The sequence below is a fragment of the Lytechinus pictus genome, unplaced genomic scaffold (assembly GCF_037042905.1).
Source record: "Lytechinus pictus isolate F3 Inbred unplaced genomic scaffold, Lp3.0 scaffold_19, whole genome shotgun sequence".
Taxonomy (NCBI): domain Eukaryota; kingdom Metazoa; phylum Echinodermata; class Echinoidea; order Temnopleuroida; family Toxopneustidae; genus Lytechinus; species Lytechinus pictus.
In genome coordinates this window covers 15,933,239-15,952,288 of record NW_026974140.1, presented here as the reverse complement: position 1 = coordinate 15,952,288, position 19,050 = coordinate 15,933,239, and the positions used below count along the sequence as shown (strand labels likewise).

General features: G+C 36.6%; 1 protein-coding gene across 1 annotated transcript; it reads right to left on the bottom strand.

The window, feature by feature from the left end:
- Positions 1-407: 407 nt before the first annotated feature.
- LOC129259934 (lengsin-like) lies at positions 408-6,908 on the bottom strand. Its single transcript, XM_064114433.1, has 2 exons — positions 6,666-6,908; positions 408-3,900 (listed from the first exon to the last, which is right to left on the bottom strand). Exon 2 carries the CDS (start codon positions 3,864-3,866, stop codon positions 2,520-2,522), a length of 1,347 nt encoding a protein of 448 aa, XP_063970503.1. The 5' UTR covers positions 3,867-3,900; positions 6,666-6,908; the 3' UTR covers positions 408-2,519.
- Between the last annotated feature and the right edge of the window lie 12,142 nt (positions 6,909-19,050).

The window sequence follows — 19,050 nt, the reverse complement described above, 5'->3', positions numbered from 1 at the left end:
CTTTCTTTCTTTCTTTCTTTCTTTCTTTCTTTCTTTCTTTCTTTCTTTCTTTCTTTCTTTCTTTCTTTCTTTCTTCCTTCCTTTTATTTTAGTGTTTAACTTTCTCGACCTTGCCCTTCTTTAAACGTGTTAAACATTATTCATTGAACACATTTTCTCCTTGAACAATGTTCAATACTCGCTACATTAGCTTCGAGGAGCGCTATTAAGACCAACTGCCAGAATTCAATGAACAATTTTTCATCCGAAGAGGCAATACAAGTCAATTGAAGTTAAGATCCATAGACGCATGTACCTTCAAAACGTGATGATATCGGAACTACATAGAGTTGTTGGCATTACTTTTTATGGCAATGTAATTTTCTCTGAAAATTACACAAAATTTAACAAAAGGGATACTTTTTGTTGACTTTTCACTTCGATTTAATACAGTATATCAAGTATAAATATACAAAATATATATCAAATGATATCATTAATATATAATTCAATATAAAATCCACAAGCATTTTTGTAACCGGCACATTATTATAGTTAATGATAATATAACCCATCATTACAGAGACATTCTACCTTATAGGTTTTTATTATGCGAAAAAATAATTATACAAAATAAATTTCATTCATATTAACATTACGTAAACAATCTTTGATAAATTCAACTATCGAGAATGTCTAAACTCACAAAATAGGCCTGTTGTTTCGTCACATCTGTGCGTAAATTAATACACAATCAGAGTAATTGTAAAATACGCAAAGCTTTGTATTAAATTTGACTGAAAGAATTCTACTATACGCTGTTCACAATCAAGACTGAGATATAATGTATAAAAGTCAATTCTACGTTGCACTATACAAGAAACATTGTCATAAAACATAAAACACGATAAGCAAACATCATTCTTCATGAAATTCCGTATGGTAAGAGATAAAGATCACCATATTGTTATTTTTTAATTTGCGAAATAGTCGCAGACTATACATTTTCTCCTTAAGAAAATTTTCCCTCCAAATTGCGAAGGTCCAAATATAATATTGAACCAACAAAAAAGTACATGCATCCCAAGAATTATTCACAAGGCTGTAAACCGTCTCTGGGTGTAATTTAAGCACTGAATCATCATGTAATTACATAAACATTTTAAGCAAATGATTTTAGATTTTCCCAGATTTCAATAGCATCGTTGGTAAATATCACTGAAAAGACATGAATCTCGTTCTCCGCGAGGGTTAGGGGAGTGCCGGGATAGTTTGATTGGGGTTGGGGAGGGACAAACTAAAAGTGGCTTTATAACTTTGCTCATTCAACCAATAACATGTTTATAAAACCATGAATTATTAACAGTCAATCATTTAACGTAGTAGAACAATCAGTGCAATCAAACTCAATCAACAACGTATAAACAATAACAATAAAATGAAAACCATGTTCAACGACGTGTAAATCAAGCAAATACTTTCAATCAAATCAACAATCAATCTATACGAATCAAATCAATCAATGGTAAACAATTAATCAATTAATTTAAAGAATCCGCAACATAAACAATCAATCACGAGCATAAAGAATAGTACCAACAATCAAATAATAACGATTCTCTTACGCATATTCTTGCGAACTACATCAGTCACAAGTCATTATTAGAGTGAGCGTTGAAGAGAAATTACCAAATGGCTATGGCACCGGTGCTTCTGAGGCATCAAGATCAAATTCTTTCAAACAAGATTGATTTTTTTCTCAAGATTATGTGGATCAACACAATCAACATGGATTAGGTACCATGATCACTGCAAGCAAATTCTGTTTCGGATACTTTTTCATTTTCATTCATTTTTTTAATTTATTGTTTCTGCAACTTTCATAAATCATACAAAGTAACAAAGAAAATACATAAGATATCACAAAATATTAAAAACATTTCTATAGCAAAGATCTTTAAAAAGGTTGCAGGGGTTGCAACTATAAGCTTAGCTTGACTCTGTGGCAACCCCGGAACACAATTACAAAATTTATTTAACAAGGTCATCTTAATAACTACTGTCTACAAGACATTCGTATTTGAGGTAATAAAAAAAATGTATGGAATGTGCAATGTTAGGAAAGCCACTCAAAACAATATTCTTGATCTACATACCGAATGATAGATCTTGGACTGTTTTGACATCGATGAAAATGTATCATAAAACCCTATTAGAGAAGACTAATTTTTAATCGCATTTCAGTAAAGGGTCGAGTAAAACAGCTTTGATCTCTTATAATGTAAAATCATTACCTCATTATCAAATTAAACTTGATAAAAATGACTGATAATCAATGTGATTCATTGTCAAGCTAAAATTTAATACATCATGATAAATACATGTTCTTTTAAAGAAGTCATACATCACTTGTGCAGTCAACAAAACGATATTCCACGATGACCACCTTACATTAGTATCATTTTGGATTTGGGGGAATACTTTTTTCTTTGAACCTATATACCCGACGATTATGGAAGTTCTAATGGTTAATTACCTTTTCAAAGATATTCAAAGAACATCTTCATTTCCCATTCTTGGTCCTTGTTAGTGGCAGCTTGTTGGGATTCCACAAGTTCTTTCTTCTTCATTGCCAAGAAACATTTTATGAAGTCAGGTCCGAGTGCTTCAACCATCACTGTATCTGCTTTGAGCGCCTCAATAGCCTTCTCCATGTTATTTGGGAGTTCTTGACCCGCTGGATGATCACCGTTCTCATACGAGCTTCCTGACAATTCTGGAGGAAGGGGTAGTTTCCGTTTGATGCCGTCCATTCCTGCTATGACAGTACCTGCCAAAAGAAGATAAGGATTGCTCCCACTGGCACCGATTCGATTTTCGATGTAGGTACCCTTCTGTCCATTAATCTTGATTCGTATAGCAGTGGTACGGTTGTCAATACCCCAGGTCGCGTTGATAGGCGCGAATGTGTTTGGTTTAAGACGACTTAGACAGTTGACTGTCGGTGAGGCAAGGATTGTAAGAGAAGGTGCATGCTCTAGTAGTCCCGCCACCCAGTGCTGAGCGACTGTGGACATCCCACAAGGGCTGTCCTTCTCATAAACCAGAGGTTCTTTGGTCTTTGCATCCCAGAGAGAGTGACAGAAGTGAGACGAACAACCGCTTCGATTCGGCCAAGGTTTGGACATGAAGGATGCCATGTAGCCGTGTTGCCTAGCAATCTCTTTCACTGATATCTTGTATGTGTGTGCGTTATCAGCGGATCGTAGTCCAAACTCTGGACGGTATGTGATTTCATATTGGCCAACCCCGCCTTCACCTTCAGCACTTTCGATGTCTACTCCAACTTTTGGCAGATCTCTCATCAACTGATGAAGAAGCTTGGTATCAGTGTATGTCCTCAGAGTCGACAAGAGATTGCCATCCTTCAAGAGAGGCTCACGCGTCTCAGCATCCACCACATGAAACTCATATTCGTGAGCCGAAAAGAGAGAGTATCCCATTTCCTCCAACTTCTGCAGTTGGATATCTGCAATTCGTCGAGGACACACCATCATGGGGTTCCCATCGCGCTCCGCATTCATCAGAACTCGACCAGTATTCTCACACCATGGTAATACTTGAAAGGTCCCTAAGTCTGGAAACAGCTTCACATCTCCATACCCAACTTCTCGACACAACCCGCAGCCGTATTCATCTGCGTCAGTTCCTGCCCCATTGAAGGAATAGGTGGCCATCGGCATGAAGAGCCCAGACTTGCATGTTCTTTCAAAATGGCGCGCCGGGACAGTCCGGGATCGAGCAATGCCATATACATCAGAGACTTCCATACGGATGAACTCAAGATGGTTGTTATGAATAGACTCTAACACCTTACTCAGACTCATCTTGCTCTCTGTAATTGTTTGCCTTAGGAGGAATCTGCACGGGAATAGAACAGGAGGTACATTAGTATCCCTGTCATGCAGAGTTTGGCATTAAACTATAAAGAAATTGATTTAAATGAGAATAGTATTCTAAAGCTATCAAATTTACTTTGTATATCCCATTCTTTTGTCAGGAAGAGAGACCTGGGCCCTGTCTTACAAAGAGTTACGATTGATCCGATCAATCACAACTATGGAAAGCCAGCAACGTCAACATCTAAAATACATGTTTGTTCAAAATATTTTCTAGTTTTGAGGTATATTCATACATTAACTGTTTTCTTGACAATTCAGTACGCTTCTCTTTGTTTTCAAAGGACATTGTGCAAATTTCCTACGGAAAAAAATATGACACTGATGGATTTCCATAGAGTTACGATTGATTGGATCAATCGTAACTTTTTGTAAGACAGTGCCCTGGGCTCCGTCTTACAAATAGTTGTGATTGATCCAATCAACCATAACTGTATAGAAATCCACCAATTTTAGATGTTGACGTTGCTGGCTTTCCATAGTTGTGGTTGATCGGATCAATCGCAATCTTTATAAGACGGTGCCCTGGGCTCGAAAGGTTAGCGATTAATCGTACGCTTGATTTTTACGATTGATTGTACATTGTAGTCAATGCAATCAATCGTAGAAAATGTTATACAATCATTGCTAAGCTTTGTGTTACGGGCCCCAGGGGACCGTTGCATAAAGAGTTGCAATCAAACGCAACTTGATTTTCAACCAATGAAATGTGATGTGCATTCGAGACTTGCAACTGATTTTTGAGATCAAACGCAGCTCTTCCTGCAACGGGCCCCTGGGGAACGGTTGCTCATGCTGTAGATAGGTGATTTAAGAACACAGTCATGACAGTAGATGTATTAAAAATACTAGTCAAATGACAATGAACAGCTGGGAGGTCTTTGTCGAAAATTATTGGTTCAATCGGGACAGCAGTTTCATCTGAAGTTTCGGAGCTGACGAAAATATAGCAAATATGTCATTAAATTATTTTGTCCAGAGTTCAGGACGAAACTGCTGATTTGATTCACCAATAATCTGTGTTCATTGTCATAAATGGGCATTTGACAATACATTTTCTATGTTCTTGAATCCGTCTAGCGTCCTGGAAACGAAAACTCCTTAATATCTTACGTGGATTACTCGGGTGGTAATCATTATTTTCTCTTTGCAAAGACAGCTTCACTATACAGTCTATGGGTGAATGATAGTCTATGTAAATATAATGTGACCTTATTGAGAGGAAAGATTGGAAAAACAATGAACCTGAAACGAAAGTCGGTTACCAAAAAGTTCGGTTTACCATTCCAAGGTCCAGGTACTGGCAAAATAAGTTTAATCAACGTTACAAGGATGCCATGTTTGACATTGACAGACGGTATGCAGATATATATACTTGAGGTCGAGGACTGTTTGAAATATGTATTTATTTGTAATAACATGTTTTACAATATTGAATTCGTCACAGCACCGCTTATTGATGAAAAGAAGTTGGTCCAATCGCAAAGGAATTGCATCCGGTTTCAATATGTCTGCTGTCGACTTTGTACGTAGACGAGGGGTTGGAAACAATCTTAAGTTAATATCAAATGGAATCAATTTTGATTTGATGTCGTCAATGTGACATAAGTTTGCAAATTATAATGTTAATCTTTTAGAAGAAAATTTGCTCATAAAAAGTTGAAGGAAACAAATCTTAGATTTGACATTATATGTTGTCAATTTTATTTATAAAAACATGATCTTGTATATGCATATAGCACCTTGGGTTGTACTTTGCATTCAAACACGACCTCTCACCAGTCACCACTCCTCCCAAAATACATGTGTAAATTGCATCCATCGCAATATGAAATGGAGCCAGATAAAGTCAATTTTTGATTGAAATTGATTCATTCTATTTTCATGACCAGGGGCTGGGTGATACGGATTGGCAAAATCAATTTCATAAATGATGCAATCAAACTATTTTTGTCGTATTTTTTATGATCAACAATCTGCATTTTGTAACTGGCAATATGCTTTGTATTCAACAGAGAATGACGCATTTCACTTCGGCATAAATAATGGTTTTAATTGTCACGATTTATTTTTAGAATAACATAATGACACAAATCACAGAATTATGTCTTATACTCAACGTATAGGATATTTTTCCTGGGCACTTGGAAACAAGATAGGCCTATCCCTTTAAAATATATGTTGTTCTTGACAACATGCGTTGAGAATTTGCAAGGAAATTAGCATGTACATCGACAAGATTATGCAAAATAGATTCCAAGCGTTGTATATCAGTCATTAAAATGTGTTTTTGAATAACAATCTTTGTTTAAAATGGATGCTAAGAGTTATATCTTAATAAACACATAAAATACACTAATCAACATCGTTTCCTGAAACTTGTTAGTAAATCTCCCTATCCAATACAGTATTTGGCATTCTTTGTCTGAATATGCTGCTAAAGAGAAAGAAATTAAGCATTTAAGGAAAAGTGACTTTGCGTATGTTTTGAGTGAAGAAATTTGAGTCGCACGGATGGTGACAAATACGGCAAGCAAGTTTCCGAAATCATTGATGTGCACGTATCAGAGCCGAAGCTTTGAGCGATGATCGAGAGATGGAAGACAATACGAAGCGACAGCATGGCGTGATGCAGTGTGATTTAGCGGGAATCAACAGCTGTATAGAGAGACGGTATAATGTTAGGAGGCGCCACGGATAAACCGATAGTACAGGCAGACGACATACCTCGCTTCCTGGAAAGTGAAATAATCAAATTCGATCACTCTTGAAATTGTGTTAGTTCGCGAGGGCAGGGTATTCTCCTGAGTCTTCCAACGTGAGAATGAATTTTACTGTAACCACTATCGAGCTATATTCCCCTTGTTGTCGTCGCATGCACCGAATCGCCCCATTCCTGCTCCTATCATTAATGGCTCTTCAATTTTCTGTATTTGCAGTAAGGAATCAAATCACGAGAATTTATGTATCATATTTCCTACGCCTCTTCCCACCCTTATTGTATGCCACGGTGTGTTCACTCTCGGTAGACGTATCGGTTACACACTACCGAGTCGATGAGAGGGCACAGAGTGGACTTTGAGTATACTGCCAATAGTACCTAGCTGTTTTTCTGTTATTAAAGGACGATAGCAATTTTCCCCTAAATTCAGTAATTCACACAAATAAAATCTAGAAAACTAGTAGACAGTCATATCTGAATTTCGAAAGAATTTTATGTTAGATATAATACAATGAAATATAGAATAAAAGTGCTGCATAAGGCATGCAGATAGGACTAACTGCATTTAGAACGGTCGAGGTGTGGCTTTTCTCTGCATACGAATGGCCAACGTTCTCAATTTTTGAACCAATAGTATTCTGCAAGTTTTCTGGAAAATAGTAACAAAATCATTATTAAATGTTAAGAAAGTAGGGCTAATAATAATAAGCCTTCATAATAATATGGCGGCGTAAATGGTTTCAAATCGTACCCAATCATGTGCCTGCTATGACGTCATAACGATGAGATATTTCATTCGATTTATTCTTATAAAAAGGACTGAAATCTTCAACATTGAAAGTCGAGACGGTGGAATGTTCCCGGTTTCAATTTGCACATCTATAAAGTTTATTCCAAATTCAGGTGTGCGGTGGCTTTTAGAAGAGTGTAAATAAAGTCGAGACGCTGATGAAAAAAAATCATAATGGCTTGCCTTGGGAGACATATTTTCCCAAATTCAATAATGAACTTATAACTTGATATAGAAGAATTGTGGGGTCATTAATAGTGCAAATAGCAAAGTTTGTTGACGCACCAAGGTAAAGTGCACTGTCGCACAATGTTCTTTTACAAACGAAAAGAATTATCATACTCTCATATCATATTGAAGATAATAAAATACTATTATCACAAATAAATACTTATGTTTTTCTTTCAAGACTATACATAGCCGTGTTTTATTTTGCTGTTTATATATTTATGTGTCAATGTCAAGTATGCATCAAGATCAAGAATTTGCCAATTTGAACCCCCAATTGTGCGGTTAGTATAGCCTATACAAACATGGACCGACCTAGTAGGTCCGTGGTGCAAAATAGTCACAAGCATTCTGAAGAAAAAAACAGGGATTTAAATTTTGTATCTATAGTAAGAATACAAAATATATAAGGGCGGGGGAGAGGTGGACCATTCTTAGGGAATGAATTTTACAAGGTAGATTCTATGTCTTCCCCTTCTTTATTATCACCACCATCATTATCATAATCTTTATCATCATTTACACCGTATGGGTGAAAAGGCGGGAGTGGAGTGGGGGTAACCGCACCCTTTCGAGACAACCGGGAAGAGGGTGGGGGCTTTCACAAAAGCTTGATGGAAAACGCTGTCACATATCGACCCTTTTCTCACCATGTGGGCCGAGGAGGGGGGTAACTTACAAGGAGGACGTTTTGATGCTTCCCTTTGAGTAACATATGATCAGGGCCGTCGCTAAAGGGGGTGCGACACCCCTCCCCCATAATTTGGATATCGTCGGTAAATCAGCGCTGCCGTCGTGAAAAGTGGAGGAAAAAGAGAGCGAGAAAGAAAAAAACAGAAGGGAGAAAGAGGGAAAAAAAGGGGGAAAGAAGAGAAAGAGAAAAAAGGAAGGAAAAAAAAAAGTACATCAGTAAATCAAAATTTCAGCCCGCGATTCGCGCTCGCATCAATGTTTATTGAGATACACAGCTTGTTCAATTACAGATGCAGAAACTGAGTATTTTAAATGTAAAAATATGTGAAATGTTAGGTTTTCAAGTCAAAATATCCCAAAATTTTCAACTCGCGCTTCGCGCAATTACAGATGCAGAAACCGAGTTTGTTTTAATGTAGAAACATGTAAAAACGTTTTAAGTCAAAAGATTTTTTTTTTAAATCAGCTCCCGCCTCGCATTAATATTTATTGAGATACACAGCTTGTTCAATTACAGATGCAGAAACTGAGTTTTTTTAATGTAAAAATATGTGAAATGTTAAGTTTTCAAGTCAAAATATCCCAAAATTTTCAACTCGCGCTTCGCGCAATTACAGATGCAGAAACCGAGTTTGTTTTAATGTAGAAACATGTAAAACGTTTTAAGTCAAAATATTTTTTTTTTAATCAGCTCCCGCCTCGCGCTCGCATTAATATTTATTGAGATACACAGCTTGTTCAATTACAGATGCAGACACTGAGTTTGTTTTAATGTAAAAACATATGAAAATATTTAGTTTTTAAGTCAAAATATCCAAAATTGTCAGCTCGCGCTTCGCGCTCTCATCATTCAGCGGACACCCTTCCTTTTCATGACTACAAAAACTGCATGGAATGTCCGATTTCAAATCTAAGCTTGATTAGATAATCATCATGTTGAGGATTGCAAAAAGTGTAGAAAATGTTACATTTTCAGATTGTAAAATTAAAAAAAAACTGTTCACGCTCTTAACAGTTGCTTAGTTCTATGCCGACATTCTTCATGGTTACATTACTTCGAATGCTCCGTTTATACTTCTAAATCTGAAGAAAATTTCAGCTCGCGCTTCGCGCTTGTTTACTGTGTTCTTTATTTAAAAATATTTTTAACCAGTCCAGTTTTCAGGTCCAATATCTCCAAAAAATTCAGGTCGCGCTTTGAGCTCGGTCTATTTGATTAGTGGGAAATGTATTACATTTATGAGTCACTGCAAACCGTTGATAAACAGGTCCTTTTTCAGAAAGGTTAATTAAAAGTATCAGCTCGCGCTCACATGAATGACTATATATGCATATTACTCATGGAAAAGGTGCGTAAAATGTCCAGTTTTCTGGCTGGAAATCAAATTTTCAGCTCGCGCTCGCATCGATTGTTTGCTTGATATGTCCATCCTCTTCATGGTTACAATCGAGTTTTCAGGTCAGGTCGGAATATTAAATTATTTACCTAGCACTACGCACTCGCATTTTGGGATTGGAGAGAAATGTGTTCTTTGATAGATCACTGCGAACAGTCTTCAACAGGTATTTTTGCTGGCCAGTATATTAAAATTTTCAGCTCACGCTTTGCGCTCGCATGGATCGTTTAGTTAGATACCCCAATGATGATTACAAAAGCTGCTCACATTGTTCATGTTTTAGGGCTAAATATATTTTTAAAAATCAAAAAATTTGAGCTCGCGCTTCGCGCTCGCGTTGTAATGTATATCAAGGCCACATGATATACATTATGTTGCTTCTAAAAATGAAAATTTAGTTAGGAATGACCCCTTATAAAAAAAAAAAAATTCAGATTTCGGCGGCCGCGACGGGAAAATGTTTATGAAAATATTCCCCTCCCCCCATCGATAAAAGCTGAAACTGATCCTGGGTATGACGAAAGAAAATGTGTCTGAGGAGAATGTAGAACACTTCCAAGATTGATGGTGGCCGGACATCGGTAATCGCTACCGATATTTGTCGGTGATCAGGCCATCCACTATACCCCCTACTGGAAAAGGCCTAGCGACGCCCCTGGATGTGATTGATGCACCTGTTCATCTATCATTGCTGATGGTAACAGGAAGTTAGACGAAGAATAGAAGAGAATCAGGTGAGATAAACATCCTCCGGCCAGGCACGCATCTCTTTTCACCTCTCCCTCTCTTTCTCCTCGTGATTTAGCTTTGGTGCTGAAGTCTTGAAGAGGACATTTTTCGCGCTTTGTTTACCATCATGACTGTACACGCTGCAATAGGGATCTGACCAACAAACTCTTAAGGGCATCCATTGTTTCGTATATGTTTGTGTGTGAGAGAGAGAGAGAGAGAGAGGGGAGGGGATGAGGGTGATTGCTTAAAGTTTCTTTAGGTGTATGTGGGCGTGTCTGAATTTGAAAAAAAAAATGTTTTATCTACTCAAGATGGCTTTCATAACGTTTCTAAAGACATTAACTTTTCTTTATTTGCCCTCTCTAATGTGGATTCTTATGCATCTATACTTCTTTGTATGCAAATTGTGTACTTAATAAATTGCGAATACAATAATAATAATAATAATATAGCATTAACGAGGCGCCGATTTATCTAGTTTCCTATTCAATAGCGCACTATATACATATATTACCCCGGCTGTAACTCCAGCTGCTAAAGGCGATTGGTGCATTCAAAGAATTAATCCTGCCGGGTACCCATTCACCTCACCTGGGTTGAGTGCAGCACAATGTGGATAAATTTCTTGCTGAAGGAATACACGCCGTGGCCGAGATTCGAACCCACGCCCCTTTAATTGAAAGACGAGATTCGTAACCACTAGACCACGACGCCCCCACTACATACAAACGAACAACAACAAAAAACACACACCATTTATTACGTTTTTTTATACAACATGCATGTGCCAGCCTACTCCATACTAAAAGTGACAGATGGCGTCGCAACGCGTCGTTGTGTTGCATACATGGCAGATCTAAAAAATCATAAACTGACAAGAAATTAACCCCTACCCTATATATAGAACTCGGGGGAAAGGTGTGTTCCGCCGAAAAAGGTGGAAAAAAACATTTTGTATTAAAAGCTATCAAATATAAGAGGACCAGTATGAGCTTATACGTGCTGATGAATATTTTCAGATTTTTTGGGGTAGCATTAAGGAAATTAAACTATACTTTGCGTAACATTGCGTCAAAAAATGATAGATGAGATTGCAACAGGACTTATCTTTGATACAAAGTCAAGTGAGACAATAATGCGCGTTTTTGTAATTGAACGGCGTCTTTAAAAATGTTAAGAATGACATGTTAGGAGTATATTAATGTTCAGTTACATTGCCTCATATGCATTGGCTCAAATTAAAAGCGTAGCTATGGTAACCGATCATTGATCCTTGAAGTAAGCTTATTAAATGAATCCCAGAGCAGCCTTGCAAGTGTCATTTAGAAGTAATGGTATATATCGGGTCGGAGTGATAGAAAGACAACGAGAATGCATAGTTTTCAGCTGACTTTAGAGTAATAAGATATACAAAAAAAAAACATCTTGAATTATTTGTAGATACATAATAAAATCAACAAAAGAAAGAGAATAAATTAAACATTAACCACACATCCATATAATTATTGTTCCCTCCATTCAAGAAAAATGATTTAACATGAGATTATATGGGATCATTTTGAGAATATAGTAAAATATTCCTGGTAATAAAAGAAAGTTAACATTTATCATGACATAATAGAAGTTTTCATTGAATGTGAATTACAATATTTTTTTCTTGTCTCTAAAATTATCTTTTTGCTTTGTCTATAGATCTTTGTCCTATACCATCTTTCCAAAATAAATAAAAGTGAATTGACGGTTGACCACAATTCCATTTAATCCTGTAAGGGGAATGCGCAATAGTTCATTAATGTGCCATTACGTGTACACTGTAAAAAATATTGGGTAAAATTTTAACCAGCACGAGGGTAATTATGTGTCCAACCAATTTTGGGCAGTATTTTTATTTACCCAATGAGGGAAACATATTGTCCAGTAAGGTTAAAAAATAAGCAGCAATTACTTTAGAATGGGCAGAATTTTCATCACACTGAATAAATAAAAAAATGCCCAAAAGAAATGCCCAATGTTGGTTTGGACACATAACTACCTTCATGGAGCATTTTTTAGAGTAGAGTACTACACTTTGTGTTGTTGTGATAAATTTCTAACGATTAATTTGGGAATTTATTCACAATCCTTTGCAACGAATCTGGCTACCAATACATGCCCCCTATATATATACCCATTAAAGAAGTGTTGATTGATGACTCATGCAGGATCAGAATAATAATATATCATTAATTCATAGGCCTATTTAAACACGGTTTGATCATCTCATGCATATAGTATTTATATTGACTATATCATCGTCGAGGCTTCCGAGAAATATAATATGCTTCAAAATGATGCAGAGGAAAAGTCCAATAATATGTGGGATTATCCATAATGTCGCATGTCATAACAGGAACAGAAATATAATCAAAATAAAGTTTAAAATTAAAAAAAAAATCACTTCTATAACATGAAAACATAATTTTGTTAGTTATAGATTTGACATGAAAATAAGGTAATTATCATGATTAGTAAAAATCCACCCTTTCATCCCTTCATCGTTTATTTCTTTTTCTCTTTCTTTCTTTTTTTCTTGGTCATGAAACTTTGTTTGAGAGAAAGTGCTCCAAGTCCCCCATCTACAATACGCCAGTTCTAGTCTGTATAGATTTTTATAACCATTGGTCAAAAAACCGCCATCAGCCTCTTAATTACAATTTTGTCATGCGTGATGGCCGAACGCACGACCAAGACAGCTTTTCACCTCAAATTTAATGAAGCTTCCAAGGAAGTGACTGGGACTGCCCAATTTATTGTGACCCATTCCATTATCGTGCATTACACAAGTGACATGGTAAATCTTGAAAGCCATGATATAAATGAAATACTGACCAATTCAAAAGAGGGTAAAATTACCTAAGTAATTAGAACCCCTAGCATAATGTGGAAATCCGGCTCATCCGGGAGGTGGGGTGGTGGGAGGGGAGGGGGAGGGGTGGTTCTGAAGACCCCCCCCCCCAAAAAAAAAATATATATTAAGATATTGTTTCGCATTTTTAGGGTTATAATTTTCATGAATGTTTAATCAATTTTACTTGTTCAAAAAAGAAAATCAGATTTTTTTTGCTCTCTCACTTCGCTCGCTTGTATTTTTCAGAAAGAGCGAATCTTATCCAAACTCCAAAATTTTAAATTTGATGGTTTGCCCCATTACACTTGATTACTTCCCCCAGTCCTCTGTTAAAAATAAAATTAAAACTTCTTGTTACATATTTCTTCCATTTTTCTCGAAGTTCAAGGCACCTCTTTTTTAAATTTTAGTCTCATACAGATTATGTGAGGTGAATTGGAGATGAATACATGCTTTAAAACTGTATTTGGATAGGCATATGGTAAATTTGATCAGCAAGTGCCGGTTTCACTGTCCCTTTAGAGTCAGTTCGCATTCGCTACACCGGAAGGAGGGGGTGTAGAGTGTAGAGAGGTATGTTTTTGTTTGTTTGTTGTTATTATTAATGCCTTCCTGACAATTCATAGAAAGGGATATCACGCAGTCGGTTTGTTGTCTGAATAGAGAACCAATCCAATAATGAAACAACACGGATTTTGCCTATAGGCCTTTTCTCTATTTAAATAAAATTTTAAAATGTTGTACAGATAATGTAAGAATTTTGATCACCGTATATATTCTCCTATATTCCTTTTTCAAAGTCTATAACACAAAAGTCTTTTTCCTACACTTTCCGAGCGGTCACAGCCCTAATAAACAAAACAATGCAACTGAACAAAAGTCATGAGAAAATAAGCAAATTACCTGTTCGATTATTCACTAAGTCTTGTCTGTTCCGTTTACATTAATTGCAAAGTATAATTATATTCTCTGAGTATAGATTGATGCATTAAGAACAGATTTATTTAATTGAGTGTAAGACATTAAAAATTAATGATCATTAACTTTCAAGTAAATTCAGTAATTACCGAAAGATCCCTTTTTCAAAGATATTTTTCAACTGATTCTTAATTCTCCTTTTTTCTAAAAGCTCTCTGTCTAATACAGAGTGTTATAACATTGCCTTTCATTTTAAAAGGGTAAAGGTTATATTGGCTTATATTTTATACGAACTTGATAGAGTCACAAGACATGACGTTTTCATTATCCCCAAGAGACATGAATTAAATGTATCATACTGTTAACGAGTCTCAAAGGAAACATTAGGTTATTACGGGTCGAATATAATGTCGGTCGTTTTAAAAGTTCACCCCGATTCAGTTGATTCCTGTATTTTGGCGGAGCAATTTATGGTGTCAATTGATTTACCGGAGCATTACTGTCAAGGAGTTGACTTTCAAAAGAAGATTTAATTAATATCTCAGATATTGGTCTCGAATTTGAATCATCAGCTACCGAGTTCCCTTCATCTTGAACCCTGTGTTGATATATAGAGGTGGTGGATCAAACAATTTTTAATCCAAGTGTCCCAATCAATGCCAAGTCTCCATCAGAAAGAGAGAAAGTGAGGGGGAACAAAACAACCAGTGGCGTAACTACGGGGGGGGGGGGGGGGGCCCACCCACTAGCGTACCTACGGGGGGGCAGGGGGGGCACTCTGCCCCCCCCTGACGAGCCACAACCCATACAAAATACATATCACTGCCCCCCCTGACGAGCTTGAAAGACCTTTTATGCCCCCCCCCCCCCGACGAGCTTGAAGACCTTTTTTTTTTTTTTTTTTTTTTTTTTTTTTTTTTGCTTGTCAATTTTTTTGGCGGCCGATTTTGCTCCCCCTGTGGAAAATCCTAGGTACGCCACTGGGCCCACCCCATCGGCTGGCAAAAAAAAGGGAAAAGAGGGAAAAGGAAGGGAAACGTAGTGGGAAAGAAGAAATTATTTTACATTAAAATATGTATATAGATTATGCTATTTTACATAAGAAATATTTTTTCATAACTTTATGAAACATAATTTGCTCAGGACCTGTGTGTTCATCGCTCCTGGTGGTCACACTGTCTGTTTAACGAGATACATAATCCTGCTTTCAAGTCAATATACACCAAATATATTTCCCTCGCACTTCGAGTTATTATTGTTTTATGTAGTGATATATGCTTCTTTTTCATGACTACTTAAAATGAATTCCTACAAACAAGCCTTAAAATGCCCCTCTTTAGGTCTGAATGTCCTAAATTTTCAGCTCGTGCTTCGCGCTCGTAATATTTGATTAGTGAGATGCGTATGTTAATAATGATTACAATGACTACAAAAAGTGCTTATGTTTAGATGTAATTCTGACCAAATCAGCAAGCGCTTGGCGCTATGGTGAGATGGCTATGTTTAAATATGTATACTCTTAATGGATTCCTAAAAAATAGTCCTTAAAATGTCCCTGTTTGGGGTCAATATATAAAAAAGATTTCAGCTTGCGCTTCGCGCTCGCATTGTTTGTTTAGTGAGATGGGTACGCATTATGATTACACAAATTTGCTTATAATGTCCACCTTTATGTCTGAATATCAAAAATTTTCAGCTCGCGCTTCGCGCTCGCATTATTTGATCAGTGACATACATATCTGGCACAATCTTTAAAATTTCTCAGTAGGTCAGTATACCTGGCAATTGAGCGTGCTTTGCGCGCCCACTAAAATGTTTGCTTGTGCACCCCCCCCCCATGCCGTGACCTACGGTACGCCACTGAAAACAACGTTTGAATTCAGCAACGGGGGTTTCCTTTTTCATGGACGTTGCATGAAACTATTATAATTTATAACAATTTTATGATTGTGATAAACATATAAGAGCTAGGCTTGTATCTAAAAAGAGGCAGATCGCTTTTATAACATCTCAATAAAAATGATTAAAATCGACATAGGCTTACATAGCCTCCTATAGGCTCATTCGTGTAAGGCAAGGGAAGGAATACTGCATGAATTTACTTATCTGTATCTGTATCGTTCAGTCAGCAAAATACCAGGATTGGCACATCACGCTAACTTGAAGAGCACGCTATGTGAAGAGTGGCTCGAAGTATTAATTGATATTTAGTTTAATGATTTTTGAAGGAGTCCAAAGATAGTGAGTTAACTATGTCTGCAGGGAGTTTATTCCAGTCGAGTATGGTCGTTCCAACATTGTCTTGATCTTTAGATAAAAAACGGAGATGACTTTCACATGACTATTTAGACTCAAATTGAGTTGAAACGTTGCCAAAATTAACCCAAACCCCGGGTCCAAACCGTCAACACTTTCTCTCTTCCTAGCGATCATGTACGATGAAAGAAATGTCGACAAATATAGGCACAGAAAATAAACGGGTAAAGTGCCTGGAGGTGTCAATTATGGGATAGACTTTGCAGATGTTTTGCAATGTCAAAGGTCATATGATTAACCCTTCGTGACCTCATTTTGATATCAAGGGCAAGGTCATACAAGGTCAATCTTATTAGCCATCGGGTTTGTTGTGGTCAGGAACAAACATCAGTTCTCTTCTACTCTGTTGAAGTCTCAAATGATACTCGTCAGCATACGTCAACATTCGTCGCTATGCTCCCCTTTTGATGCTCCCTTAAAATCTAACACTCCTCAGTAACTCCCAAACCTACATACAATCAGTCTTTTTTTTTCTTCGCTTCTATCTCGTCATGTTTGTTCATTTTGTGTCTCCCCCTTTAGACATTCTATATCGCGACTCTCACGTGTCTCACCGAGTTCTTGACAGACTCTTCCAATACGCTTCATTTCTCTTTATCCTAATTATCATTTTCATGACGACTTTTTGTATGGTAAAAGAGGAACGGATGAAGGGACCTTTTTTCTCTCTATCTTCTTGCGCATATACGGCTTAAATGTAAGAACTTTCAAACATCACAATCAATAAGCCCACATCAATATACAACAACAATGTAAGAAATGTTGAAAATTCAGTAGTAAAAAATACATTAGATCACTCTCAGCATTACTCTGATGACAGCCACAGTGGATTTTGTTGACAGCCTTCAAAAGTTTCGGGTAGGGTGGTCTTCAGATACCCCTCCCCGCAAATAATAATAAATGAATAGAAAAAATAAGAATGAAATTTAAAAAATAGTGTTTATGACTTTAATGTTTTGATTTATTTCAACATCATACTGGCGTGCAGATGATGGCAATGTGGGGGCACTTACCCCTCTAAATGTTAAAATACCGAGAAAAAAAGCAAAACTAATGAGGAAAAGGAAAAAACTAGAATTTATTACGTAAAATACGTCACATAATTCGATTTCCATCTTTTTAGATTTGATTTTTTTTTGCTTGATCGCGACTATTTAGAAAGTGTCTCTGCATGTATACGCCACCTTCTTACCCGTCATTTTTGTTAACTCTCATCATACGCCACTTGCGATCATCACTGTATACGGGCTTAAAAAACATTTATTTACATTGCACAGTGGATTTGTGAGTCAAGGATACGAATTTGCTGTTGCCAAAATTAAATATTATTTATTTTATATACTTTTCCAAACATTATATAGCAATGCATGCAAAACAGTATTTAAAAAATCAAGTCTTTTTGTTGCCATGGCATGGCAACAGAAAGACTTTGGATTTTTTATGCATCATTGATGAAAATTGCATTAGGCCTATGACCACGTAAGAAATTAACGCAGTCAAAATGATCAGGTAATCTGGTTCTCATTATAGATCCAGATTGGATTTCACACTTAAAGGGCTAAATAATATAGCGAGGCATATGACCATGGACCTAGGTCTATGATATGACCAAAGCATATTATAGAATGAATATGATTTCGAGGGTTATCATAATGATGAATGAATTTATAGTGCAAACGTTGGAATAAATAAATTTTCATTATAAAAAAATCCTTCACTGAATATAAATATTTTCTTGATCCCGTGAATGATATAGTGTATGTAAGCGAATCGCCTGTGTGCATGCACGCATAATATTGATATGTTTTTTAAATTTGATATAATATAGTTGCCGCAGCTGTTTCTTAGGCTGAAATTCAGACCTCGTTACGTAAATAAAAAAAATGATCTCTGACTCAAAATCAAATTACTTAATCCAGCATTTCATAAAACAAGGGGGGTCAGATCGACCACAATGGTGCAAAGTATAATCACTCATTGTTTCATTTCTTGTAATGAAACGTAAGCCATGATTATTAAACGCTATATGATTGTAATACAATAATACTATAATGTTAATCATACTCTGGTTCTATAGGGCCATATAATTTTGGCAACACAAAAATGAAAACCACAACAAAATAATGGAACCCAGGGATGTTGATGAAAATCATCTCTGAAACATATCAGACTGGAATATGAAGGGGGAATATAATAAGAGTCAGTACAATATACATAACGTTGATCATAGTTGATGATCGCTGGCATTATACAGAGACTATTATTGAGTGAAATAGATTTCAAGCGACATTGGAACACGTTAGTTGGCGTCTGCCTTTCAAAACACTGCATTGTTCGGGTCGATCGCAAACAGCCTCGCGAGATTTTCCCTCTCTATTATAAGATTCACAAAAAGCATTATGATCGCCACAATAACGTGAATATAATGC